Genomic DNA, 27,658 nt, shown 5'->3' with positions numbered 1-27,658 from the left:
AGCTGGGGCTCCATCTTGGGAGGAGGAGCTGACACCTGCCCGGGCTGGGCTTTGGGCAATCTGTGCTCACTGCAGCCCCGGGAGCTGACACGGCTGTGCTTTGGGCAGAGTGTGCTCACTGCAGCCCCGGGAGCTGGGCTGGGCTATGGGCAATCTGTGCTCACTGCAGCCCCGGGAGCTGGGCTGGGCTTTGGGCAATCTGTGCTCACTGCAGCCCCGGGAGCTGGGCTGGGCTTTGGGCAATCTGTGCTCACTGCAGCCCCAGGAAGTGACACGAGCCCCTGTGCCTGTCCTGTCCCTGCACCACCACAAGAGCAGCCTGAGCCCCGAGCCTCGGCTCACAGCAGCCCCACGAAGGGCAGAGGTGCCGTGCCAGAGCCGTTCCGGAGCCGTGCCAGAACCATGCCAGAGCCGTCCCAGACCCATTCCAGAGCCGTGCCAGAGCCGTTCCAGGGCCGTTCCAGAGCTGTGCCCGCTCCCAGCGGCCAGGCCAGGGCACAGCACTCTGGGCTCCTGCTGGGCACACCGGGCACAAGGAGCAGGGATTGACCCTGGGGCTGGTTAATGCCCCCAGAGCAGCACGGCAGAGGTGGCTTCATTTCCCAAAAGGAATAAAATGCTGCTCTGATCCTGTCTGACAGCTCCAGGTTTCTGTGGGTACCCCACAGCTCTTCCTGTGCTCTTCTCTCTGTGAGAAGGATTTAGGATCAAGAGCAGGGTTTTACAGAAAGACAGAAATGCAGCATCAGTCACACCAGTGTCCAGAAACCTTAAAACAGGCCAGGTATGCAGTCTGATGCCAAGGAACCACATGGAACATCCAGCATTCATTTTGTTCAAGGCAGAAGTCTTACCTGCAGTCAGTAACAGCAATCTGAACATCAGACACTTTTCCTGTGCAAACAGGACAGCACAGAGGGGAGGAAAAGATGGCAGCTAGGTAATTAATTAATTCATTGCACATTATGGAAATGCACTACATTCTTGTTTTAAAAGATTGCCTATTTTGAATTATTTCTGTTTAGTTGCACCCCTTTTCACAAGTTATTTATTAAAGCAGTACAGATTGGTTTATCCTACTCTCTCTGTCCTGCATCAAACCCAGCTCCACAAGAGCCCCCCTGGAAACACCCTCAGGAAGCACCTGAGCAGCACCTGCTTGTGTCTTTGGCAGGGTACCCCACTCCCCAGCACAGGCAAAGGCTTTCTAAGCAACTTGAACTTAATAAAGTAAAATACTCAGAATTACAAATTTAAATTAAGTGACATTATTCTCAGATAACTTAAATTTATTTTTTTTCCAAAAGTTATTTACAGATTTACAAGTATTTGTGTGGTATTTTACAAAAAGTTACATCAGGTCATTTTAAAAACATTTTTCTTTACAAAAGCTACATAAGCAACTACATTGAGGTGTTAGAAAGAACAGCTATGTTAGCTTTTGGGATGTTCACTAAATCCCTATCCTCAGAGACAAAGCCAAGCTAAACAAGGTGCAAGGACAGCTGGAGGACCTGTGTGCAGCCTCCCTGTGCTGCCAGCAGAGCTCTCCAAGCCCACAGCTGCAGGAACTACAGGGCAGGGCAGTGAGTGGCAGTGAGGGCAGTTTATCAAAGGATGTTATTTCTGTTTCCTATGGAAAGAACAAGGATCTTACATTCCATCAAAAGTTACCACCAGTGACAAGAGTGGGTGGACTCAGAAGGGCTCAAAAGTGCTCTGCAAAAAAAAATGAAGTTTAGGAACCAGCTCTGAAGGTTTGAGAAAGATGGTGACAAAATAAGGAAGAGGCTCCCTGTGCAGCACAGAAAGGATGTGATCCCCAGCATTCCCAGGTGGTTTCTAGAGCTGTGCAGTGACTCCAAGCTGGAGAGCATGACTGGCATGAAAACGCTGCAGAGACTGGTTCAAGGTCACAGACAATGTCAGACAAGAGGCCTGTGCTGAACAGCTCTCCTTCAGTGGAACACAGATACATCAAATTCATAATTCATGTGAATTCATGAAAACACACACACATTCATTCAGCAAAACACACCTTCCTCCAGGAGTGCCCTGAGCACTGCTTGTGCCCGGGCTGAGCACAGCTCCCCTCACCTGGGACAGCACAGAACACCTGCAGTGCCAGAATGCCAGTCCTGGGATGTTCTGGGGTGTTCTGGAATATTCTGGGATATTCTGGGATGTTCTGGGATTACCAACTCCTGCTAATGCAGAGAAGTAAACGAACACACGAATTTGGCAACAACTTCTCAGACCACTGCATTAATGGCCATGCATTTCTCCAGTACAGTTTAAAAGCAGCTACTGCAGGGTTCTGCTTCCCAACAGCCTGTCCCAGGCACAGGATGAGGTTGGACTTGTGGCACATCAGTCTGCAGGAGTATCACCTTCCTCCAGATCATCTTAACAACTGAAATATTCATCCAACACACATTAACACTGAGTCTCCTGTATAAACTGCCCTGCTTCCTCCCAAAAAAGCTGATGAGGCATTTGGCAGACCCTTCTGGGCTCTTTTTCTTTTTAAATGTGCATTTTCTACATTTGGTCCCATTGTCTCCATTTGTTTCAAGAGGAAGCAGAGAAGTCACTCGTCCACAGTACCTTGAGATTCCAACTCCACACTGCTTACCTCACAGTCTGGAAATGCTGTTTACACTCTCTAGGTGGTGTGGTGGTTTGCACAGGATGAGCTGGGCAGCAGAATGGATAAATAAATCCCTTATGGCACGTTGGAGGAGCACCTCTGTATGAGGATGGCATGGCAGGAGTCACAGACCCTCACAGGCTTTGGGGAGGAGGGCAGGGGCAGCTCATTGTCAGAGCAGGCATTGCAGAAGATCTCCCCACAGTTCCTACAGTGATGCTAGAGCACAGGCAGAGAGCAAACATTGAAATTTACAGTGGAAATGTACTTGGTAACTGGATGCCAACAAAATACACACAGCACAATCCAAACTGTAATTCCTGACTCCTTCTGGGAGCCAGCCTGCAAAAGGAAACGGATCTACATCCCAAACTGTGATGCAATCCCACACAAATGGGGTTTGTCTGGGACTGCACACAGACAGACACATGGTCTTTCTAGACTTTTATATATATATATAAATATAATATGTGTGTGTGCTGAAGATTTCATTCACACTCTGGATTAAGGATGTATTCTGCTATAGAAAAATACAGCATGAGCAATGATATAATGATATCTGAAACAGTGGATGCCTCTGTCAGGAGCTAATTGAGGTTTAACATAAAAAGGTAAAGGAAACTTCCTGCACAAATTAGTAAAGCTTGGAAATTAACATCATACTTTACTTTAACATTACAAACTCATATTTTCTTACTCTAGTGTATAAAAAATGCCATAAAAAGACTTCTACACATGTCAAACTCTAACGGTGACAGAGCTGATAAGAGTTTGAGATAACAATTCAACAAAGTAGTTAAATAATTTTTAACCAAGTTGCTCTGTGGAACTTTACTATGACACTGTTTCTTTTGAAATTAGGGCCCAGCTGCATTGTTTGTATCAAAGAACCAGAAAAATACCTCAAAAATACCTCTGCTTTTACCTGATCATTGACACGTCATGCCACACCTCAAAGATAATTATTATTTACATCATACTTGTAATAATAATTACATAACACTTGTAAATAATGCATAATACATTGGGAGAAATCTTGTTAAAGTTTTACCTTCCTTTTGGAAAGTGAAAATTCCTTTTCACACAGCTTGCAGTGAGTGGCTTCTTTGTCCTTCAACCAAACCTGGCCCTGGAGAAAAATTACCATAATTATGTTTATCTGATGAAGTTAAACTTTGGGCTCCAGGGGAGAAGACAAATCAAGAGCAGAACATTCACTGCCTGAATGCTCAGGGCCCTGGGAGCAAAGTAATGTCACAAACACACCCTAGAGAGCACAGGGCTGCTCCAAAACACTGCAAAGCCAGAGCAGGGGTGCACAGAGAACATGCCTGGGGTGCTAAAGCTGGGCAGTGCCTCAGCTGGGGGAGCACAAAGGCATCCAAGCCTCAAGTGAAGCCAATGTCCCTGCTCAGCACATGGGAACAGCCCTCAAGATGCAGGGGAGCAAAAAGAAAAAACCAAAAAAACCCAGGACAGTATCAGGAAATGTGAATTTCCTTCTGTAGTGTCAGGAAATGTGAATTTCCTTCTGTTTAAGCCACTTAATAAACCCAAAGCGTGCTCAACCATTCAGTCACTTTTGCCTGGAGTGCAGCAATGTGCCAGGTGACACAGCAGACCAGCAAACCTGTGCAGACACAATCTCTGCTCCCCAGTGCTCCCTGCTGCCTTTCACCAAGTCCCACACCTGCTGCCATTGCACTCCATATTTTATCAGCCTTGGTGCTACAAGTTCACTTGTTTCCTAGGGTGATCAAGTATTTATTGATCCCTGAGAAGCACCATGTTCACTTGTTTCCTAGGGTGATCAAGTATTCATTGATCCCTGAGAAGCACCATGTTCACTTGTTTCCTAGGATGATCAGGTATTTATTTATTGATCACTAAGAAGCACCATGTTCACTTGTTTCCTAGGATGATCCAGTATTTATTGATCCCTGAGGAGTACCATGGTCACTTGTTTCCTAGGATGATCAAGTATTCATTGATCACTAAGAAGCACCATGTTCACTTGTTTCCTAGGATGATCAAGTATTTATTGATCCCTGAGGAGTACCATGTTCACTTGTTCCCTAGGATGATCCAGTATTTATTGATCCCTGAGAAGCACCATGTTCACTTGTTTCCTAGGATGATCAAGTATTTATTTATTGATCCCTGAGAAGCACTATGCAGTTTAAGCCCAGCTGGTTTCACATTCTGTCCCAGACACACTCTGTAAATGACAGAAGGGTGTGTGCCACTGCAAGAAAAGGGCCAAAATGCACAGCTGTGCACCAAACAAGGAAAAGCAAAAGCAAATGGACTTTTTCCAGGAGGTTACAAGGGAGTGTGATTCTCTCCCACTGGAGGAAATCATACAGTGAGTATCTCTGGAGTAACTGCTGTGGGAGGGAAGTCTTCTCATGCTTATGAATCATTGCAAAAAGAACAGTTTAGGAAAAGATTCTTTTCTCAAAATGCTACTGACCTGCAATGCCTTGTTAGCTTCTTTTATATCTTCTATTTTCAGCTTTGATCTAAGGAATAAGATAAAGCTACTTCAAACTTCTACATGGTCAGTTATGCTCCAACAACTTCAAAAGCTGGTTTAGGTACTTAAACGTAAACCAAGTCCTCTGAACAAGAGTACAAGACCACATTATGGCATTCTGGAGGAAGCAGCCTCCCCACAGGCATCCAGTGCCAACCCAGTGAGATCTGGCTCCCAGGAGCCACACACAAAGTTATCCTGCAGGGCATCAAGGCCACAGAAAGACTGCAGAGAACACAGAGATATTCAATGAAGGCCTGACCTAACAAACACATTGACTTCTCTCAACTGGTTAGTTACCAAAATAATAATAATATTGTCATATACTGTCTAATATGCATCACCACTGTCCCACTGTTTTCCTTGATTCAAGTGGATATGACAAAAACAATTTGTATAAGTGATGATGAACAATAAAATTACTCGCTCAGCTTGGATGCCAGTTCCTGGAGAGCAGCCTCTTGGTCCTCACATGTGCTCTTCAGCTGCTTGTTCTTCTCCTGAAGTTTAAGGAACTCCTTAAAACAAAACAAAAATAAAATAAAATGAAGCCAAATTGTTCTCAAATTGTGCTTGCCCTACTGCCTAGGAACTGCTCCTACTGAGAAAGCCAAGGGCATGAGTGACCCCTACACTGCCTCAAACCCAGCCTGAACAGCACCTGCTCAGGAGAAAACTCTCCCAGACCCCAAGAGATAAAGAAACATTTCTGCTTCTGTAGCCCACTGCAGGGAGAAAAGCACCCTGAGTGATGGAGAGGAACCCTGGAAAATCACCCCTGAGTGATGGAGAGGAACCCTGGAAAGGAAAATCACCCTGAGTGATGGAGATGGACCCTGGAAAATGAACCTGAGTGATGGAGATGGACCCTGGAAAATAAATCTGAGTGATGGAGGGGCCAGGAGCACAGAGCCACAGGCCCAGCCCACAGTGAGGACAGAGCCCCCAACACAACTGAGAAGGGAAATCCAGGATTTCATTTCTCCTTATCCAAAGTACTGAACTGTGACCTGAAGACTAAATGGGGAGTTAAAAGCCCATTTTTTTCATCATTCTATTTGTGAGAACACATTAATGTAATCTTTCTCATATATTTGCAGAAATTCTTTACAATACCATGTCTAAGTCCATAAATAACATTGCAGTCCTTTTCTAAATTACTATAGTCAAACTTTGCTGCAGCATTTACTTTCTTAAGGGTAACTATTTCTTGGGTCTCTGCTCTCAGATGAGACACAGTTTCCTTTTCCTTCTGAAGATCATCCTCCAGGGTTTGCCTCCACTCCTTTTCTATCTTCAGGTCCGTTTCCAGCTGAAGTCTAGAACAGGGAAAACAAAACAAAAATCCCTGTGCACGACAGTATCACTTTTGAAAACAAAACTGAGTTTATTGCTGGGTGCAATAGACTATTACCATAACAATTAAGTTACATGTTTTCTAAAACAGAAATAACGTGTCAATATAATGATATTTTAGGTATCAGTGTAATAAACAAAGCACTGTCATTTAGAAAATGCTTTTCAAAGTAAGTTTATTTAAAGGACCAGGAGTATGGCATAATTTTGAAGAGCTGACCTTTGAAATAAACCACAAAATTCTGAAGTATTTTTAAAACAAGCCTAAGGCAAAGCCCCTTAACTTTATACAGCTTGTTTCTAAAATAAACCAAACCAACCAGCCACAGTGTCATTGGTGATGCAGACAATTATTGCAGGTATCTCTGATATCATAAAAGTTATTTCATTTTACACCCTTAGATGTGAATCTTCTATTTTAGACTAAGGTTTATGGCATTTTGAACAGAACTGAAAATAAAGGAGGAAGGACTTTGAATTACTATTTTTATTGAGGTTTCTGCACAGGGATAAACAGGGATACAGATTCTATTGGCTTAACTGAACTCCAGCTAAAGGAGTCAGGGCTACTCTGACAGAAGAGCCATTCCAGCTGGAATTTTAAACCAAATCTCTTGGTTTCATGGAAGACTTGGTGTTCAGAATGTTATGGGGGTGGAAGCACACTGTTCAACCTTCTGGATTCAAACTGTGTCACCACAGGAAAAGAGGAAATAAAATCTGAGAGTGTTCATGCAAGGTGTTTTGATGGGAAACCTACAGCCACATTGATTTTCCTGTTTTAAAAGCAAACCCACTTTTAAAGGAAAGACTTACATGTTGGGACACTACCTCAGCATCTGGCTGGAAAAGAAGTGAACATGACCTGGAGGTTTCAGAATTGCAGAATTCTAAGGCTGGGGTGTGAACTGTTCTTTTGCCCAAATCTGCAGAGGTGACTGTGGTAGTAAAGTGAACATTTGTCATGACAGTTGAACAAGTGGAGTGAAATTCAGAGTTCTGAGAGAGGCAGGGCAGGGCTAACAACTGGGCTGGAAATCACTAATTTTTAAGCTCCAATCTTTGTATCAAAGAATTACTTCAATAACTGATGTTTTATCTTCCCAAAGAGAGAAAGCACCTCTCCTTACAGGGAGCTTCTAACTTTATGCACTGATTTAAATTAGTACTGAAGGATGTAACAGGAAAAAGACAGAGGGCTGGCTTTTAAATTAGCTTTTAACTGTTATGACTCCACTGGATTTTCACTTTTTATTTCCTGTGCAGTGGTAGCTAAACCACTACTACCTCATCCTTAATCTGGATCAATCTAACTATTGTTGTGCCATTTCTGTTAAAGTTTACACTACTCCACACTTGTGGGCTTTGTTCAAAGTGTGTTTTACCACTACTCCACTACATGCTTTCCCCCACTCAGGATAACTTCCTCCTGAATTAAATTGGTACTTTTAGCCAAGAAGTAAAGCTGTTTTTCCCTTCCTTTCAAGCTGTATGTCATTTCAGAGGCACCCAAAGCCAGCCTGGCTTCCTTGGAATGACAGATTTTCTTCTGCCTTGCCAGGACCTGACACAAAGATCTTTGGTATTTGCATTCTGTTCAAAACCATTTAACAACAAGCAGCCTGCACTAGGACAGAGGACATATTGCAAATGCAGAATGTTTACTGCCATGCACTTTTCCAAACAGGTAAGAAATACTCACAGCTGTTTCTCCTTCTGGGAGAATTCGTTCTGCAGGCTTTCAGATTTATTCACATACTCCTGTTTAAGTTTCTCATCCTCAGCCTCAGCCTCCATTTGAGCCTTCTCTGCTTGCTGCAATCTGGTGTAATTCAAATCAACTTTGGGTAAAACTGAAGCTAGAACTAGGGTGTAGAGGGTGAAGAAGACAAATAAAAGAAAAATGGGGAAATAGAAACATTTCTAAATAAAAACAAAGTTTGGGGGAAACTCACAAACTCAAACGAGAAATCCATACAATGCCTAGAGAATTAGCTCCTGGGTTTGCATACAGTCAGAGAGTGATCACTGTAAGTAATAATTGTTTTATTTATGCTCATGAATAACAGGTGCCAAAGCATGATACAGATTTTAGAACTGAAGCTTTTCTTTTTCCTCTAGCATACGTTCATGTGTTATTTCTGAAGCTTTTTCCCCCAAGTAAGGTCTGTGAGAGTCCTTGGCTTGCACTGATCACCCTTTAGGACAGGGCAGAGCAGGAGTTGTGCAAAAGCAGCTCAAAACAACTGAGGCATAAGGTTGCTACAGAGCACTGCAATCAGACAGCAAGAGACTTGACTAGCCTAGCAACAAAACACACCCTGACAGCTCCCACTACATTTACAGAACTACCTCAACTACACCATAATTCATTTAAATAGTCTGTATTAAAAATAATGCATTCTTACACTGGTGAAAATAGCTCCATACTATAGACAAATCAAAGTGATTAATCAAGAAATGAGGGATTGTTGTTTGATTTAATAATTTCTTTCTGAATTCTAGGTTTGTTCAGCTGGCACTTCCCTTGGAATGCACTGGTTCACTGTGGTCCCTCTGTGGTGGGTGCATTGTAACAAAAGTAAGTGTACTAAAAGGGGATTTGTGCTATATCATGGTTCCACCTGTCTGGAGAATACAGGAGCCTGCAAAATCCCAGTGAACGTCCCCACCTGATGCTCTGTGTTCTGCACAGCTGCCTCAAGGGCCTCTCAGGTAAGTGAGGAACCAGGGAGATGGCTGACTCCCTGAGCACAGAGTGACTCCCAGCTGCCAGAGTCAGCTAAAAACAAGATGTGTCAGCAATGTGTCTGCATTTGTGCTTCTGCTGATGGAGTCGCAGCACAGGGAGTTCCCAAAAGCTGCTGGTAAACAGGTGAACAGGGCTGGAATTAAACCCCCTTATCGAGGGTGCACTATCTCACTCAGCTGCCCCAGGGGCCTGAGGGATGCTCCCACCACATCTGCAGTGGCAGTGCAGAGGCCAAGCCCTGGAAGGAGAATGCAGGGACAGAGCAGGATCCTCCCCAGTGCAGGAGCTGAAGCTACACAACACACCAACACCAAAAGCACATCAAACCCTTCCCTAAATCACCAAATCAACTCCCACAAGCAGGGCAGGAAGAGAGCTTGCTACCCTAAAGCTGCAGCATGATCCCCAGCCCAGCACCAGGGCTGGCTGCACTGCTGGGTTCAGGCAGATGCTGAGCTGGATTTGGCATGCAGATGATTCTGTGGGAAACACTTGTTTGCATAGATAACATTGAGGTGGATAAGGCTTCCATTTCTGTCATGGTCTTCCTGTTGTTCTAATCTGTGTTTCTGGTTTGGGTTTTCTTTGAAGATAATTAGAAGATAGTTACTTTTCAGTAGCCAGCTCATGTTAAAGGCTGTTTCTGCTTCCAAACCAAGGAATAACCATGCAACAGAAACCCTTTCTGTAGGACTGCATCCTGCCCCCACTTTTACAAACATCCCCTTCTGCTGCAAAACTCTAAGGCCATTTTCCCACTCAACATCCACTGCAGCCCTCAGAGCAAACATCAGGGAGTGTATTGAGGGCAGTGAGCAGCTGAGCTCCTCTCCTGCAGTGCAGGCAAGCAGCAGCTCACAGCAGATGGAGGCAGGGGAAGGCTTTGGGCACAAGCACAGTGCTGATCCCAGGGCAGAGACCTCAGCTGACAAACGGGTTGGGCAGGTTCAGGGCCCTGACTGCAAATCCTGCTCACTGCTCCTCCTGCCAGAGTGCACAGCAGCCACAGGGTTTGCTGGAGCACTCAGCAATCAGGCTCCAAGCACACTGTGACTCCAGGAGAGCGTTCTACCCCAGGACACCGGGGAGGTGGAGCTTTGGCAGAGGCTGGCATCCCTTCACTGCTCTGATGCTGGCACCACCCTCCCTCCTTACACCCAGCCTTGGGAGGGAGCTCAGCTCCAGCTCCTTGCAGCCACAGAACCCAACAGACAGCGTGCTTTGGGGTAAATACAGCCTAAAAGTGAAAGGAGTAAGCAGGGACAAGGGGAGGTTTAGCCAGAAGGGCTACTTTGTAAATCTCTTAGTACCAAAGAACCGGGAAAATCACTAATTAGTGATTTAAGTGTCATAAAAATGTACAGTCAAATAAAGATATCTAACCTCTTAAAATAAAATTTGACAAAGAAGTGATTCAATAGCATTAGAAAACTAGCTTACATTTGCTTAATAATAGTGCAGTAATTTACTTTTTTTTTCTTTTTTTTGTTTTTTTTAGGAGGGGTAAAGTGAGATCGGAGGTGATGTTCTTTCAGAAAACAAACCAGAACCCAGCTACGATCAGTTACAGTGCAGGATTTCTAATACCACTTTCAAATTTGAACTGGAAACCTCTGAAGTCCTGTTTTATCAGCAATTATTTGAACACAAGAGGTGTGGAGGAGCTCTCAGAATGAAATATCCTTGACAAGTTTGTACTGGTGCTGAGCCTCATTGCTGGCACATTTGACGAATGACATTGCAATAGTCCTAGTTTGAGTTAACAGATCTTTGTCACTTCATGAATGCAGTGGACAAAAATCAAAGACAGATGAAGGCAGCAAAACAGTAAAAACAAAAATTGGGATAAAAGGATAAAAAGGAAAAGAAAAAAGAGGAAAAAAGGATGTCAATAAAAGAATATTCATGTCACTAATTTTTTTAATACATAAGCATGTTTTTCATAATCAGATTTAAATGAAAAAAAAGACATGTCAAACACCAACATGACGGGGCTTATGGACATGTTATATTTTACAATTAGAAAGATCAATGTTGCATATAAGGCCACTAAATTAAAACATGTGAATCACATCTTAGTATTATTATGTAGTACATGCAGTCCAACCATAATGTAGATTTATATTCTGGAATTTTAGTCTTTCACTTTTCAACCTTTCAGTGTGAAAACTCATTAAGTCATTGAAAATAATGGCACTTCCAAAGCAATGGACAACAATTATAACAGCTTCAGCAAACAACCAGTGATCCTTGAAGGCATTAATGTTTATATTAAGCATGTGCTTAAGTATAAGCAAGATTAATGCTTCAGTTTCTATTGCATTTCATTCAGGGAGGGGGAAAGTAGGCAATAAGGAATCAGAATTTTGAAACAACTGAAAGAATGACTTTTGATATCAGCATAAAAACCTAGGACCAGAAGAACAATGGTAGAGGGAGAAAACTGAAAGATTAAGTTTGTATTTAAAGTGAGCGTGTTTGTCAAACAGAAAAAAAACAGTCCAACAGCAAATAACTAATCAGGAGTTTCAGGAAGGTTTGGTTTAAATGCTCTAGCTGAAAATGACATTTCAATGGCAGCTGTGGGAATGCAGTAAGATGCAAGGGAGTGGAGTTGTGAATAAAGAGAAACAAAGATGGGGCTGTACCTTTGCTCTAGTTGTTTCATAGTTGCATTAATCTGATTGGTCTTATCCTCTAATCGACTGATTATTTCATTCTTCTCTTTCATGGCATCTTCAGAAACCTGTGTTACAAAAGAGGTTAAAACTGAAATTGGTATCATTGCACCATTACCTTGGGGGGGCTTTTTCTTCAGTATCCAAAAGGGCACATGGCAAAAATCAAGTTTTGATTCTCTTTAAGGATTGCTTTCCAAAAACCCTTGAGAACAGTATGTAAAATCTTATGCCTAGAAAATTTGTAGTTTTATACTCTGCAAGTGTAAATGCTATTTAATATTTAATTTAATATTTAATGCTATTTAATTTCCTTCCTTAGTTAATCACTTTAGAAGTCAAAGTTAAATTCACTGACCAAGTAGCCCATTAGAACCTTACCAGTGAAGAGAAAATAGATTAGTCCAGAAAATCACCAAGATTCTCCTGCAAATCAACCCCCCACTCCCCAGATCCTAACACTGGAGAACATTCTCTTACTTTTCTCTCCAGCTCTATTTATATTTCTCATCCTCTGGTCCAGTTTCCTCACATTTGCAGACTGGAAAGTAGAATCCTCTGTCCATCACTTCAATTATCCTCCACAGCATCCCAATTTTTTCCTCTCATTCTGCCACAGATTTGACTGGGTTCTTGTGCTGGTTTTCAGAATTTGTTCCCTAAATCAAATTCATGTTTTACATAAGTAATTCACTGGTATCTGGTAATTTGTTAACTGCATTTGGGGTCCCTGAGATACATATTCTCGCACAAAAGGCATTTTAATTGTTAGGAGATTTTCTTAATTTGTTAATAGGTTTAAAAATAAACCCAAAATTGTAATTAGCTTTTTCCATTTAATATATTCTTGTCTTCCTTTCCCTACTTAGGAAGGTCAGGGCTTCTCTTCAACTCCTCACTATGTACCTACATTCTTCTGGTTGTTTTATACAACACAGGCCAAAAAATGTCTTTGTTACAGTACATTATTACTCTCTTTACTTCACATAGGGTATTATTAGGCTATGATCTTATCCTCATGCTCTTTTCTTCCCTAAACCCAGTAAGTGACTGCCTTAAGAACTTCTTTGTATGAAACCACGTTTACATAGGTAATGTTCCAAAATGTCAAGCTGACCTAAGAAGCACAAGGAAACCAAAACTCCAGCAACTGCCCAGAATGGTAATAATGCATTTCTGTCCCTGTAAGCCCTTCAGCAGCTGCACAGCAGGTTGTCCTTTACCTGCAGCTTTTGGTACATTTCCACGTTAATGGCTTTAACTTCATCAAGCTGCTGCCGCAGGCCGATGAGGGTGTCCTGCTTCTCATGGATGTCCTTCTCCAGCAGCTTCATGGCCAGCTCTATCTCGTGTTTCATGCTGACTTGAACCACCAGCTCGTTCTCCATATCCTGGAAAACACAACACAATGCCACACAATGGATTTAAATCATTATGGAATTATTTATTTCTGGCTTGAAACTCTAACAGTGCTGCAGCACCACCTACTTTACCACTTCAGAAATTCTGCCCCTCTTCACCTTTGCAAATTATCCCTAAATGTGACAATCATATACTAACTGGCCAACGGGTTTTTTTAACTTTGGGAGAAGACAACTCACATTATAAGAATGGTGTACTGTGAAAAATGTGTATTTTATGATTGGCTTTTTGCAAATATTCAAATGAATATTATATGTGTTGTGTTAGAAAGCAATGCTGTATTAGTTCTCTTAAGTAGTGTGTTAAATATAGTTTTAGGTTACAAAAAATGTTAAAATAGAAATGATGCTATGTAGGATACTTTTTTTTGTAATGAAAGGGCTTGCAGCGAGATAGCAGCCACAGAACACCTGAATCTTTCAGAAAAAAACAATTTATTGCCCTCTATCAGAAGAAACGAACTTCTTCCCACCTTGAAGGCGCTGTTAGGATCCAGAGGAAGAAGCTGACACTGCCCAGACAGAATCCTGTGTTTGAATGGAATTTATGCACCATGGATGAGGTGTATGAATATGCAACAGGCTGTTGGTTTTAAGAGTTAATCCTCTGTTAACTGTGTGTCCTTTTTCGGGCTTGTGCTGCCCAGAAAAAGGTACCCGGACTGTCTGTAACTCTATTGTCTCATATTGTTCTAATTCAAATTGTCCAAATTATTATCACTCTAATTGTTTTACTATTTTTATAACCATTTTATTACTATTAAACTTTTAAAATTTTAAAAACAAGCGATTAGCGTTTTTCACATGTACAGAGTTGCCTAAGCATTAATTACAAAAATAGAAGTGAAGTATTTGTACTTTCACAGGAAAGATTTAGCATAGAGAGAGAGAGAGAGCATACAGTGTTGCTAAAAGCTTACCTAAAAATTTATCCAAGAACAACGTGTTTTTTACCGTTCCTCAGCAATATTACTACAGAAATATTGATGCTCTGTGGAAGCTGCCTTCAGAGAAATGCTGCTGCAGGCAGTGCAAGGCAGCACTAACCCCAAGGGGAGCGGGGCTGCTGTGCAGGAGCACCCACCTGGCGCAGCTGAGCCTCCTCGCGCAGCTGCCGGCGCGCCTCGCTGTACATCTCATCCAGGCCCTGCCTCGAGTGCTTGTACGTCTGCAGCTCGGCCTCCACGTCCACCTTGGCTGCCTGCAAACACACACACAGCCTCTGCTTCCTCCTGCACAAATTCTGCACCTTGATGGCATCAGTTTCATGTGGGGACGCAGGTGGTGGTGACTGGCAGCGGGGCTGAGGCCCCGTCCCCAGGTGAGCAGCGCTGACAGCAATGAGCTTACCTTCCTCAACTTCTACCTATACACTATAATAACTGCAACCATCTTCCTCACTCTGAACACAATCCAAGCCCCAAAGCTATCTGCCCTAATAACTGCATGGACCACAATTCCCTCGCTAAGGGAACACAGGGCACACAGGTGCAGTGCATGAACATGAGGGTATAAAAGGTTGGGCTGAAGAACAAGAAGAGCAGATGCCTGCAGCCTTCTGAAAGCGTGTGGTGATACTCTCTCGTGGCAGTCTCAACTGTGACAATCTAACACTTGTGGGGAATATGAAGAAAAACTTACAAACACGTCCTCCAAGCACAGGGCAAACATGGAAAGAGCTGTCTCTGCTCTGTTGCTATTGGCTTTTTAATGAGAACTGAATAAAACCAGCAAAACATCCACGCCACAGTACTGTCCTCCTTGGGTGTCACTTGAATACACTACCCATGCATATGCTGTAAAACAATCTTGTGTCCTACAACTTTAATTTACTTATGCCATTTAGAAAGCTCCACAGATTTAATAAGCCCTTGTCCTTATAAAAGTTGTATCAGATTTGGACAAGTTAAGCTTACTTGAAGTTGAGATGTACAAACTTTTGAACAAAAATTAAACATGTTATGTTACGATATTAAAAGTGGTAAAACTAACATACCTCTAGATGATGCTGTGTTTTCATTAAAATCAGAGTATTTTCACTCCTTAATTGATGGTTTTCTTCTTGAAGTTTAATTATATTGTTTTTTGCTATTGCTAACTGAAAAGAAACAAATAAAAAAAAAGCACTGTGACCACTTTTGAGAGTAGAAATAAAGGATAAAATGTTCTGATTAATGCAAGACCAAGACATCTGCTCTATTCTCCCTGCCTGCCAAACAGAGGATTAGCTGTTTTTAAAGAAAGCATGAATCTCCTGGGTTTAATAATGAGTCACTTTCACTACACAGCAGCAGTGTGTTCAGGACACTTCACTGTTTCATGTCTGGAGAAGAACATGCTTTCTTTTCATGGTTCCATTAAGACTTAAAGACCCTCAATTCTTTTTCCTCATCCTCAGCTTCTGCTTTCCACTTGGCTTCAAGTTCATCCAGTTCTCATTTTCTTTTTTGGGCATCTTAATATGTCATATGGAGCAGCTTACATAAGAAAGCCTCCCCCATATGAACAACAAACATATAACTTGGGCCTACAATATACAGCTTAATGTCAGAATTATAGGCCAAAGGATCAAAATAGGTGGACAGTTGGGCTGAAAACTCATAAAGGAACCAGAATACTCTGAGAATTAACACAGGAAAGTTGCTTTCACTCTGTCTGGATACATTACTCCCAGAGTGAGCTAGCTGTCCCTTCAGCAGCTCAATTTAGCGTTTTCAATTTTCCCCTTCATTAACTAAAAAAGGTGTGCTCTCTCTTATAAAGCTAAAAATACTGGAAACTAGTCAAGCATCACAGATAACCAGAAATACAGGCTATAAACACAAAGCAGAACCAGACAAGTCTGAAAGCTGGGTATCAGCATCCAGTAACCAAGCAAGAAGCAATCCTTTGGCTAAAGCTGAGGACTGGAACAGAAATTGCTTGGTGAACTATTTTCTGTCTCTTTGTAGCAACTGGTGCCATCCATTCTAGACCAGTCATCTGCACAAATCAGACTGACAGCTGGCACTGAGAAAGGATTCTCTTCTCATTCTGTCCAAAGCTGGAAATTGCAATGTTCTACAGAATTGATGTACTGATGCTAGGGGCTGCCTGGCAAACTGACTTCAAGTCCCTGCAGCTGCTGCCCCTCTCCTTTAAGCCAAAATAAAGGTATAAGAATATATTATATCCAGAGCTTCCATAGCTTAAAATAATGTATGTACATTTAGAAAAACTGTCTTTCAGAGAAAACAATATGCTACACATTACTAAAATAAAAAAGTACCTCTTCAATCAGTTTAGTGTTTGATTTCTCCAGTGAGTCAACTCTTGCATGGAGACTGCTAACTGTGCTACTGAAAGGGAAAAAGAAACAATGCTATTCAAGATTACATCAAAACCCATCCAACCAAGCTCAAAAGCTTTAATGCAAGGTACAGTGATTAATGGTTAAGAGCTGTGAGGTCTGTTCCCATTACTGGAACTTTTCCTAAATATAAGAAAATTACTCTCCTTTGTTGAACATTTATATGCTGCTTTCCAATTCCCAATGCCACCCCTGTCACCTAAACTCCTGCTTGGCCAGAACTTCCCATGCACTCTCCCTTTCCTTTATCCTCACAACCATATTGCAGACAAAAGATAAATGAGTTCTCCCCTATGGAACAAAACCATTCTCCAGATTCTCTTCCTCCAAAATACATTTCTTTTATAAAATCATTTGTTTCTCTGCATTTTTTGAGATTTGTCCTCAGGCTCTTTCTTGATGCTTCTTGACTTCATGTAGGAGTCTCACCAGAGTTTTATTGCCTTTTATTACTCTGTTGCTTTTTATAGTATCAAACTACATCCAGGCCTTTTCCATAACCTGATTGCCTATTTCTGCAGAAAGCACCTTCTTTTTTAGGCTGCATTTCACACACAGGGAAAGAGAAAACCTATTCTGTAACACCATTTACTTTTTCCCATATTTCTCTGTGGTGTCCTCAGTAGTTGCCAGTTCATTTGGAACAGCAGGGCAGAGTGATTAATGCATTTTAGGATGTCTGAACACAAACAACTGAACTGAAATAAAATAGGAGTTGCTGAATCCCTGATCTGACAGGAAATTCTGTGCATAAACCAGAGTACAAGAGCACACAGAAGCTCACCTGGATAATGACATCAAACAAACACCACTGCTCTTATTTGTGATGGCTCCTTTCTCCTCCTTGGCTTTCATTTTGCTCATATTTGATGTGCTCTGCTGTTCTGTGGTGTTGAAGGTTTCTGCTCAGTGACACCATTTCAAAGCAGAACATCCTTACTCCAACAGGAGCCTTACAGTAACCAATGATCCAGATTACCAGCATTAAAAATTTAAAAATATTATTACGTTTCAAAAATTACCTAGATCCTTTTTGTGCTAGAGATTCTACAGAAGTTCTTTCTGGCTTTACTGCTTGGTTGTGGTTTGTTGGGGTTTTGTAGCCCTTTAGCCCCTCAGACTTTAATTTTGTACAATAATTCTCAGAGAATTTCTATTTCACTGTTCTTCTATTTGCACAGTAACAAGCACAGTGGTGGACTAGGTTTGTTCCATCCAGCAAAGCAAGAGGAAAATGCTGCTTTCCTGAAAATTGTTCAACAGGAACCTCAGCCTACCACATATAAGTAGCTTCTAGCAAGCAGTGAGTTTATTCAGTTTCAGTCCTAGGCATTAAAGCCACAAACTAAAATATTCTGCAAGGCAAAGAAATAAAGTCATATGGATTCACCAGAACACTCAAAACCACTTCTGGCAAACTGTTAAGTGGAACACAGAATCCAGACCCAGCTTTTTATTCCTGTGAAGTTATGATTCATGAGGACCTTCACAGCTCTGGCCTGTTGGTTTTGTGTTTCTTTGAAGAATAAAGGTTTTGATTGTCCAAAAGCATGAAAACTGACACTGAGCTCTGCAGGAGAGTGTCTTTTCCTACTTCACTAAATCTTCAGTCTAAACACGGAGAATTTGCAGCTCTTTCTCTGAAGTTCTCTCACAAAGCTCTGGAACAAAAGGCATTTATTTACCTGGAAGCCTGGCCTGACACCCATACTTCAAAGTAATACTTACTTCAGTTGCCTGTTTAGTTCCTCAACATAATTCTTTTGGTCCAATATTGCAGCAATCTGTACATTTCTAAAGCAAGCACAAAACAAAATTAACAAAATTGTGTACTAAGCTATGGACTGAAAATATACATATGAAAATGTCCATCTCAATTGTGGTTTTAAAAAGAAAGGAAACAACTTCATCTCATACTCATGAAGATAACAACACACATATCAGTGAGACACAAACACATCCAATGCTGTAACTGCAAACAATTTCTCTACATGAAATATAGCAGTCTGAGAAGGATAAGGATGTTCATTTACTCTGCCATAACTCTGGTTCTTTGGAAGCCTGACTGAATCCCAGGCTGAGGCCTTAAAGGCCTGCAGGTTCCTTTTCAGTGCCTCCTGGCAAGCCTCCCCTGCTTGGGGGCAGGAGCTGATGCTGCTGAGGTTTGCTTCAGACTGCAAATACTCCTCCAGCTAAGTAATAACACACAGCAACACACTGGGGCATTCTTCTCAGGATCAGAACACTTCATTCTTAGGGAACCTGACTTATTTCTAAAAGAACAGGCCCAGCCAAGAAATCATTTGCTAACATAGAGAATAGCAGGTACTTTGAGAGGACATACCTTTCTTTGCCCCCAATGTCATCATCACTCTTCAAATACACAGAGAAATCGATCACCCCAACCTAGGGGAGAGCAAAGGTGCAGTTCCATATCACACAAATAAGTGCTGCTGCTATTTACAGCCTTGTATTGATGCAATTGATAAAACCTCAGTTACAGCATTTTTAAGGTTCATCCAGTTTCAGCCAGAAGCTGAAAAACCTGAACTATAACACTTAAAACAAGACTTTACAAAGTTTAATATTTACTTGGTTTATACAGTGCTCTCTTGTCAGCATCCTGTTTGTTCTTTCTGTGTCTTTTCTAAAAATTCTCTTCTCAAAATACTTTCTAAAAACATGTTTTTCTGATTAAAGCAAAATACCATCCCTAATAAATAAGGTAAAATGTTCTATCTATAAAAGTTACTTTATTTCAATTCACTAGAAATGTGCATAAACATATTTAACCATTGAGTAGCATTTTTTCAACATACCAAAATGATGCTCCTGGCTGTGACTTCCATCAAGGTTCAGAAATTTACCTTTCTGCTCAATAAAACCTGCAGCTTCTGGCCTCTCTGAGGAGGTGCTTTCTTTACACTACTCCTCACAAACAGAATTATTCTGGACATGTTACAAATGTCAAATTGGGACACACTCCAATCAGATCTCATCTGCCACTACCACCTCCTCAAACTGAGATTTCTCTCTCATGCAGCAAGGCCACCCAGTATAACAGAGCTGTAGCCAGCAACAGATTTTGTGGTCTATAATACAAATATTTAATTCTCAACACTAAGAGCAAGTTGATAAGTTTTCTGTAATTACAGGCCTGTCAATGTTATACCTTCTTTTACACAAGACCAGTGCCTGAGACTAACATCACACAGTAACCAGAACAAACAACTGAGGACAAGTTAACCATGGGATTCAAAAGCACACACACAGTTAGCTGTAACTTCTCTTTCCCAGAGGAGCTGGTTTTTCATCAAATATATTATACAGTTATAATCACTTAAGCTACTATGATTTTTTCCACAAAGAAGCTGAAAAAAACCAATCAGGGCTGAACAGAGTCTACATTTATTTACAAATACCTGTGCATCTGCCTCGAAACAGAATCTGTTAATATTTTCTTGGAAGAAGAGATCAGGGTTAAAAGTCAAAGCCCATTCAAAGCAGGAAGAATTCCAAGTCTTGCTTTACAGAATCAAAGTAGTCACAAAAGTCACTCATAAGAGTGTTTGTTTCAGGTCCCTGTACCATGCCTATGATGTTCCAGAACAGCAATACATGAACCAAGCAGGGTAAACTGATCATGGCACTATCCTTGCCCCACACAAGAAAAGGCTGGGTCACACAAGTCAGATGGGAAGAACTCTGCCTTGCTGCAGCTGCTCCCATCTGAGGACAGAGCACAAAGCTTCACCCTTGCACTCTGCCCATTATCTCCATTCCAAGGTCTGACCCTGCTGATAGTGAGGTTAAGGCAACAGGCCCACAGAGCCTGGAGCTGGATCATCACACCCTGAGCAGTCTGAGGTGGGATTTCCAACAAGCCACCACTCTGAAGTAACAAAACCCACAAACAAAAGTACAGAAAACTCTCATGGACTGCCTGTAAAGGAATTTTACCTGGACAGACTTACTTGTGAATCCAGGTCTTCTCCCTTCACACACAGGTTGGCATCGATCACGTTCAGCCCAACTAAGAGCCCAACAATCACTGCTCCCTCCTCCTCCATCATCAGGGCATGATACTCATAAAACTCACTGTGGGAAGGAGAAAATTGCACCTTACTGGTATGTTCATTCTATATACATCCAATAAATTATTCAGAAGTGACAGACACATCTGAATTTTCTCTTACTGCAACCTTGCTACAGCATCCATAAAGATGGGCTGGCCCTGCCCATACTTTCACCTCATAAATATTTAAAAATTCAAAGTGCACAGTTTTTCTCAGAGGCTATTAAAAACAAGGATACTGCCTTAGGCTCCAGATGGCTGGGACGCTGTGGGGAGGGTGACAAGATTTACTTTGACTTTAAAAGAAAATAAATAAACAAACAAACAAAAACAAAAAACAAAAACAAAACAAAAAACCAAACAAAAAAAAAAAAGAGAAAAGGCTCCTCCCTACACCTTCTTTTAGCCAGTGTTGAAGAGGATACTGCAAGGAATAGATGTTTGGCCACACTGGGTCAGACAACTCTTATGTTGTTAAGAAGCACTGCAAGCAATGCAAAGGAAGAATGGCAAAAGAATTACCTTTTGTGAAAAAAAATGCCTGGAATTTAGTGAATACATGCTTGAAATTCAAGGACCCAAGGAAGAGATTATATGGATAAAAAAGAAACTTAAAGTCCTGAAATGCTAAAAAGGTTTTTTAAATATTTGTCATAGTTTTGCACCAAAATCACTACAAACATAAATTCTTCACTGAACAAGAGAATATCAGCACTTTCTTCTCCTTGCACTTTTTAAATAAAAGTTTAGATTCTATGTAACAAACTCTCTTGTCACTGGAAAAATCCATAGCTGCTGAACACCAATGACATCCTGACATACCACTGTTACCTAGGCACCAAGTCAGTTTTAAAAATACGTATAGCTTATAAAACTGAAATGAAGAAGCATCCTTCTCCATTGTGCTTGAATGACTCCACCAGACAGGAGAAGTTACACCAGAAGAGAGCAATGCCAGTGTTGGAACTGTGACAGCAGAGCTCAAAGCAAGAGCCCTCCTTGCAATGGCAGCTCAGTGAAACCACGCGCACGGTAGGGATGAAGTCACCTCCTCCCCAGTGCACAGTGGGACAATGCAGGATTATTTTTTAGGAGACCAAACCTCCACAAACAAATTGCAAACAGACTCGAGTGAGTTGTTTACCTGAGGAGGTCTCTCTGAATGATTAGACAGCGAAGATAATCGGCCATTTTCTTCTGCATCAGCGCCAAGCGCAGCCAGGCCCGGGCGCGGCCCAGCGGAGTCCTGAAACAAAGGCCCAAATTAACAAAATATTGATCACATCATGCTCTTTAACACCTTATCAATCTACTGGTGGAGCAACTGCTGTTTCTGAAGGGGTATTTTAAGCTATTAGCTGAGCATCACCATGTGGACAGCCATAATGTTTAGGCTTTGACTCCAAGCTTTGAGGCAACAAAGATTTCCAACTTCTCAGCTGAGCTTGGGAGCAGACCCAGAAAAATATGAGTACAGACTGCACTAGAGCCTGATGATCTTGAAAGTCCTGTTTGCTGCTGAAGCAATATGCTTGCAGCAGCTGAGACTCCTTTCTGCCATTTGTTTGTTGAGAGTTGAGGGGAATTGCAAGAAAATGAACCAAATGCCCATCACCAGCCACCATGGCAGCTTCCCTTCCCAATCCTACTCTGGCTCTACTCAAGCCTACCTTTAACTGTGTGCAACTTCAGGGCTATCTTGGGAAGACAGTGCCAAAAAAAGATGAAAAGATGAAAAGTAACTGGCAAACACTGATATCCAGCAAATTACAGCTGGACCTGCAGAACTTCCTCTTCTAGTGCACGCATACTTACAAGTGGTGAGCACAGCAATGAAAAAGAAAAACCCTCCCAAGCTGTGCTAGGATAGGAAGAGAGTAACACACCTGGCAAAGGTTATTACTTCCTCTGCCACAAGAGTAAATAATAATTTACATGCCTGTGTGCTTTAGATAAGGTCTAAAGCTATAAATTAGAACCCTTGTGCTGCCCTGCACCAGTCAGGGCAACCAAACCCTTTTGGAATTTCGTGGATGGCCAATTATAAAGCTAAACACAAAAGCAGAGTGCACTGGAATGGGAAGAGAATAAATTTACAGCTGAGTAGGACTGTGCAGGCAATAATCTCAAAAGCTGCCAAATTCTTTCCTCTCTGGTGTGTCACCTTGTGGTTTGATGGAGCCTTTGCTGACTGCCCTCACCAATGTCTGCTGCAGCTCCAGACTGCAGTGACTGACACACAACCTGCTCCTTTTTGCATTCACCTGTGCTCTCCCCAGCATCAGGCACTAGCTGTTCAAAGGCTTGGTTAATGCCAAAGGAAATCATGATTCTCAGTCAGATCCTTTGTTTTCCTGCTGCATTTTAACAATACTACTTACTTAAGGCCAGGCAAATCTCTGACACTTGCTGCTATTTCCTCAGCTTCTGGATATAATTTCTCCACAAGTTCCAGAGGACCCCAGATGGTTTTATTGTAACTCAGAAAGGATTTTCTTACTATGAAAAGAAAAATCAAGTAACCAAATTAATTTAAATTACTGCAGTAGCTTTCTTCATAATATCTGGTGTGTGCAAGGGTTAACTGCTGAGTCCAGAGTTCCAGGTAACTCTTAACTGAGACACTGGTCAGCTCAGCAGTATCCAAAGCCAACTTCCAAATTACTTTGCTGTGAATTTAAAAATTATATGCAAGAAAAAAAAAAAAAATAAAAATAAAAAGCTAAAAATACACACTACATACATACATGCAGTTGGTAAACCCTGGACCTCTTACAACAAGTGCTGCACAAAATGACAAGTTGGTAAATGTGGAAATATATGTGGTGAAGAATTAATAATTACGCTATTCATTATAAAAGGTGACTATTTACTTTTTTTTTTATGCAACATTACACCTTTAAAAGTCTACTTCCAGAAAGAAAGGAAGAAAAATGGCATGTTTGGGATGAGAAATATGCAGCTAGAGCAATTTGCACACCTTTCAGGCCGTGCTTCAGGCAGTGCTCCATGACAACAAAGAACTGCTGCAAAGGTGGGTAGTCAGAGTCCAGCGTGCGCCCAAAGCTCAAGGCTGATTCAATGAGTCCTTTGATACTCAGTTTGGCCATGTTTAATAAATTTGCTCTTTCTACAGCTGTGGGGTCCTTTACAGCTAAGACAACAGAGAAAAACATGTTATGGATCAAGTTTTAGGAGTGACATAATGAAATAAAGTGCTTCACATCCACCTTGTTAAAAGGAAAACTTACCTTAAGACTAATAAACCCAATAAACTCAGCAGAACAGATCCAGTAGGGCTATAAACCACCATGCCATAGAGGAGCATCCAACCCAAAGCACATTCTCAGTGTTTTAATGGGTTTAGTGGGGAAAGCCCAGGCTGGCAATGCCAGTTCTCAGGCACCATGCTGTCCCAGCAGCTCTCAGAAGCAGCCAAGTCACCACAATTAACACAGCACCTCTGCATGGCTGCACCCATGCCCTCCACGGTATCAAAGCAGCCCTCCTGTTAATTTATGGATTTATTTCTGTATCACAGCCTACCTACATGAGCAGCCTTTTATATACATACTTTTATATACAATCATACTTTTCATAATTTTCTATGCAATCACTGTCCAATGTAGCTTTAACTGCACAGTGACACAAACACACTTTCCTTCTCAGGCTGTTCAGAGTCACTGCCACTAAACCAGGAGCATTTTCTGGAAAATATTACACACTGAAAATTCAGTTTCTCACCTAGTCACAAAGTAATTTCTACCCAGAAAATCTTAAGAATTAAAGGTTTTGCTTAAACTTGAAGTTTTTGGTAAACATTACGAAGTGTATACTGCAAAAATACATTTGAGGATTAAATCTTATCAGTAAAAAAATCCATAGCTTTTTACAATCATCTTAGTCTGACAGAATGGACAAGGTTCCTCTTCTTAGAAATCCTGCTACTGAGAACAGAGTGCTCAGGAAATTCTTAAGCTTATTTTCATTTATAATGAAGCAATTCAAACATTTAGGCCAGACCCTATTTTCTCAGAGACAAAACAAGCCTCTGTTTATTCACTATCATCAAAGTAACCTGGAAAGAAACAAAAGAGTTGATGATTTCCTGCTTAATTAAATCCAACAAGTGAAGCAAAAAACTAAACTTTTTAAAAGACATTGAGACACAGATGTCAAAATATCTAGAAAGGCTTGTGACAGAAAAAAAATGTGAGCCTGTTCCTTTGCAAATCTGAGTATTGGTATCTGATACAGACTGTATCTGTCTGCATGTCAGAAAGCACAAAGAACCCAAAGCATCATAACAGATGGGCATTTTCTCAGTTCCCCAACAGCAGTGAAATGACTTGTCTCATTTCCTGCAGACTTCAGGTACTTAGGGATTGGGTATTAGAAACCCTGAAAGCTACTTTCTAATATTCTGTGTCCCTAGTTGCCTGCCAAATACCCAACTACCCCTCTGCTTTTTAGGAAAAATAATGATTGAGATTATGTACGTGCCTTAAAAACTGCTTTCATAGTTCCCCAGAACTTCAACAGAAAAGCCCAGGAGACATGAGAAACAGTAAGGTAATGAGAGACAGGGCCATGGCAGAGCTGTACCCAGGCAGCAGCCACAGCTCAGTGCTTTGCCCGCTCCTTCCTTCCTGCTCAGCTGCTGGGGACTCACCAGCCCTGCCAGAGCAGCAGCAGCACAGCATCCCCGGGACAGGAGGAGGCTGCAACAGCAGCACCTTTCTGCAGGCAGGGCACACGTCCTGCTTTTTTATTAGCCTTGCTACTGACAGCATTAAATACAAGTGCTAGAGGAGGAAACGCCTTGCTCAATGCAGACTTCAGGTGGGGAGCTCTGCCTTGCTACACATCCTGCCTATTTCCCCAAAGGCATCATGAAAATTCCTTTGTCAGGTGACCTCATTCTGACTTCTGGAGCCGATCCTCCTCAGACAGACTTCTATGTCTGCTGTCCTTCCAATTACCAGCCCTTGCCTGCTCTTTCTGAGGCGAAATGCATCTTAGGTCTGTTTTAAAGAGCCATCTACCCGCATGCTTTTCTTCACCTGCTTCTTGAAAATATAAATGGCGAACAGGTTTTTTAAAATTTAAAATCAAGATTTAGAATTTAACACCGCGTGTGAAATCCTACATCCCAGCCACCACTGGGGTACCGTCTGGGGTATCACAGGGAGCAGAGCGAGGGGTATTACAGGGGGCAGAGCAGGGGGTATTACAGGGGGCAGAGCTAGGGGTATTACAGGGGGCAGAGCAGGGGGTATTACTGGGGGCAGAGCAGGGGGTATTACTGGGGGCAGAGCGAGGGGTATTACAGGGAGCACAATGAGGGGTATTACAGGGGGCAGAACGAGGGGTATTACAGGGAACACAATGAGGGGTATTACAGGGGGCAGAACGAGGGGTATTACGGGGGCAGAGCAGGGGGTATCACAGGGAGCAGAACAAGGGGTATTACAGAGAGCAGAGCAAGCTCCGCAGGGCTCTGTTCCCGGAGCAGCAGCAGCAGCAGCCCCGGCAGGGCTGTTCGCAGCCAGCACCAGCCTGGCCAGCACGGCCGGCTCCGAGGGGCGAGCCTCGGCCCGTGAGGCGGCTCGGCTCCGCGACCGGGCTCGGGCCGGGGGCTGCGGGCGCCGTCCCTGCGGCAGCGCCGGCCTCTCCCGCCCGCAGCCCGCAGCCCTGCGCACCCGGGGCACCGCCCGCGCTGCGGGCCCCGCACGGCCCCGCTCCCCCGGCCCCGCTCCCCCGGCCCCGCTCCCCGCCCGCGGCCCCGCGGCCCCCGCCCCGCTCCCGGCGCCGCAGCCCCGCTCACCCATGGCTGGAGAGGAGGAGCCGCCGCCGCCGCGGCCGCTCCCTCAGGGCCCGCACGGGGCTCCTCCCGCCCTCAGCCCGCGCCGCGCGGCGCCCCCGGCGGCGGGAGGACCCGCCCCTATCGCGATAATGCCCCCGCCGCCCCGGGCACCGCCCCCGCCCCTATCGCGATAATGCCCCCGCCGCCCCGGGCACCGCCCCCGCCCCTATCGCGATAATGCCCCCGCCGCCCCGGGCACCGCCCCCGCCCCTATCGCGATAATGCCCTCGCCGCCCCGGGCACCGCCCCCGCCCCGACAGCGGCCAAGAGCGCCAGGGCAGCCGTGGGCACAGGAAGCCTCGAGGCTTCTCTGCCCTTCTGTCGTGACATGAAGCTTCAATCCCCAGTATTTATTCCAGATAATAATTCTGTAATATGTATCAGAATAAATAATATTCTTCTAGAAAAGAATAATCTGTGAGTTTAGTACTTTCAAAGGTAATCTGGTGGGGAACCAAAACCAGCATTTAAAAAAAAAAAAAATTAAATTTTGGGGTTTCATTTTCAAAAGCCCTGGAATGTGAATCTGGCTGGAAGAGAGCCAAAACTCACGGAGCTGTTTGTCACCAAGCAGGCTTGTCACAGCCAGATGGGATCTCAGCTGATGCTTGCTGCACCCTAAGCACTACAGGATGCTTTGCTTAATTGATATTCTTTCCTCTCACCTTTTTGGGCAAGGCTAACCAGCAACCTGAAAAATAAGAAAGTGTTATTTTCCTTACCCAGCTTTAGAGACTGCCTTAACAGCACGGAGGGTGTCACTGCCTGGGCCTGCAGGGAAGGACCTCAGGACAAGGGACAGACCACAGCCCATGGTGACAGGGACCCTTCTTAGAGCCACCCTTCCCACCTCTTACATGGAAAAAGGAACTTATACATTTAAATATTAAACAATTCCGAAATAGTCACACTCTGATCCTGCTAGCCTGGCATAAACCAACTTCCTTTAGTTCCTTTTTTATTCATTTCTGGGAA

At 42.9% G+C, this 27,658-nt stretch overlaps 1 protein-coding gene across 6 annotated transcripts; it reads right to left on the bottom strand.

The window, feature by feature from the left end:
* Nucleotides 1–605: 605 nt before the first annotated feature.
* On the bottom strand, nucleotides 606–26,731 carry RUFY2 (RUN and FYVE domain containing 2). 6 transcript variants are annotated; one of them, XR_009114724.1, is made up of 19 exons: nucleotides 26,645–26,731; nucleotides 23,798–23,971; nucleotides 23,199–23,316; nucleotides 21,962–22,063; nucleotides 20,717–20,840; nucleotides 19,087–19,148; nucleotides 18,471–18,536; nucleotides 16,662–16,731; nucleotides 15,390–15,491; nucleotides 14,478–14,594; nucleotides 13,196–13,363; nucleotides 11,943–12,040; nucleotides 8,245–8,364; nucleotides 6,376–6,505; nucleotides 5,610–5,704; nucleotides 5,124–5,172; nucleotides 3,702–3,779; nucleotides 2,636–2,869; nucleotides 606–894 (listed from the first exon to the last, which is right to left on the bottom strand). XR_009114724.1 is itself a non-coding variant. In XM_058028891.1 (18 exons), the coding sequence occupies exons 1-18, from the start codon at nucleotides 26,646–26,648 to the stop codon at nucleotides 2,726–2,728; spliced, it is 1,821 nt and encodes a 606-aa protein (XP_057884874.1). In that variant the 5' UTR covers nucleotides 26,649–26,731; the 3' UTR covers nucleotides 1,828–2,725. The 6 variants fall into 6 exon arrangements, 5 of the variants coding, with proteins under 5 accessions (XP_057884874.1, XP_057884875.1, XP_057884879.1 ...); XM_058028891.1 differs by lacking the exon at nucleotides 606–894 and having other exon boundaries at nucleotides 1,828–2,869; XM_058028892.1 differs by lacking the exon at nucleotides 606–894 and having other exon boundaries at nucleotides 1,828–2,869; nucleotides 16,662–16,728.
* Between the last annotated feature and the right edge of the window lie 927 nt (nucleotides 26,732–27,658).

The sequence above is a fragment of the Melospiza georgiana genome, chromosome 8 (assembly GCF_028018845.1).
Source record: "Melospiza georgiana isolate bMelGeo1 chromosome 8, bMelGeo1.pri, whole genome shotgun sequence".
Taxonomy (NCBI): Eukaryota; Metazoa; Chordata; class Aves; order Passeriformes; family Passerellidae; genus Melospiza; species Melospiza georgiana.
The sequence above is the reverse complement of the archived record's forward strand: the minus strand, read 5'-3'. Positions and strand labels throughout refer to the sequence as shown.

What these genes read in the sequence shown, in the direction of transcription:
- RUFY2 (XM_058028896.1), bottom strand. Translation starts at nt 25,610, where the DNA reads ATGCTGTCAGTAGCAAGGCTAATAAAAAAGCAGGACGTGTGCCCTGCC. An exon ending in GAACTAAACAGGCAACTGAA is followed by an intron (nt 16,732 to 18,470) that starts GTAAGTATTACT and finishes TTTCCCTTTCAG; the next exon opens with TAGCACAGTTAGCAGTCTCC. An exon ending in AAACACAGCATCATCTAGAG is followed by an intron (nt 14,595 to 15,389) that starts GTATGTTAGTTT and finishes GTGTGTTTGCAG; the next exon opens with GCAGCCAAGGTGGACGTGGA.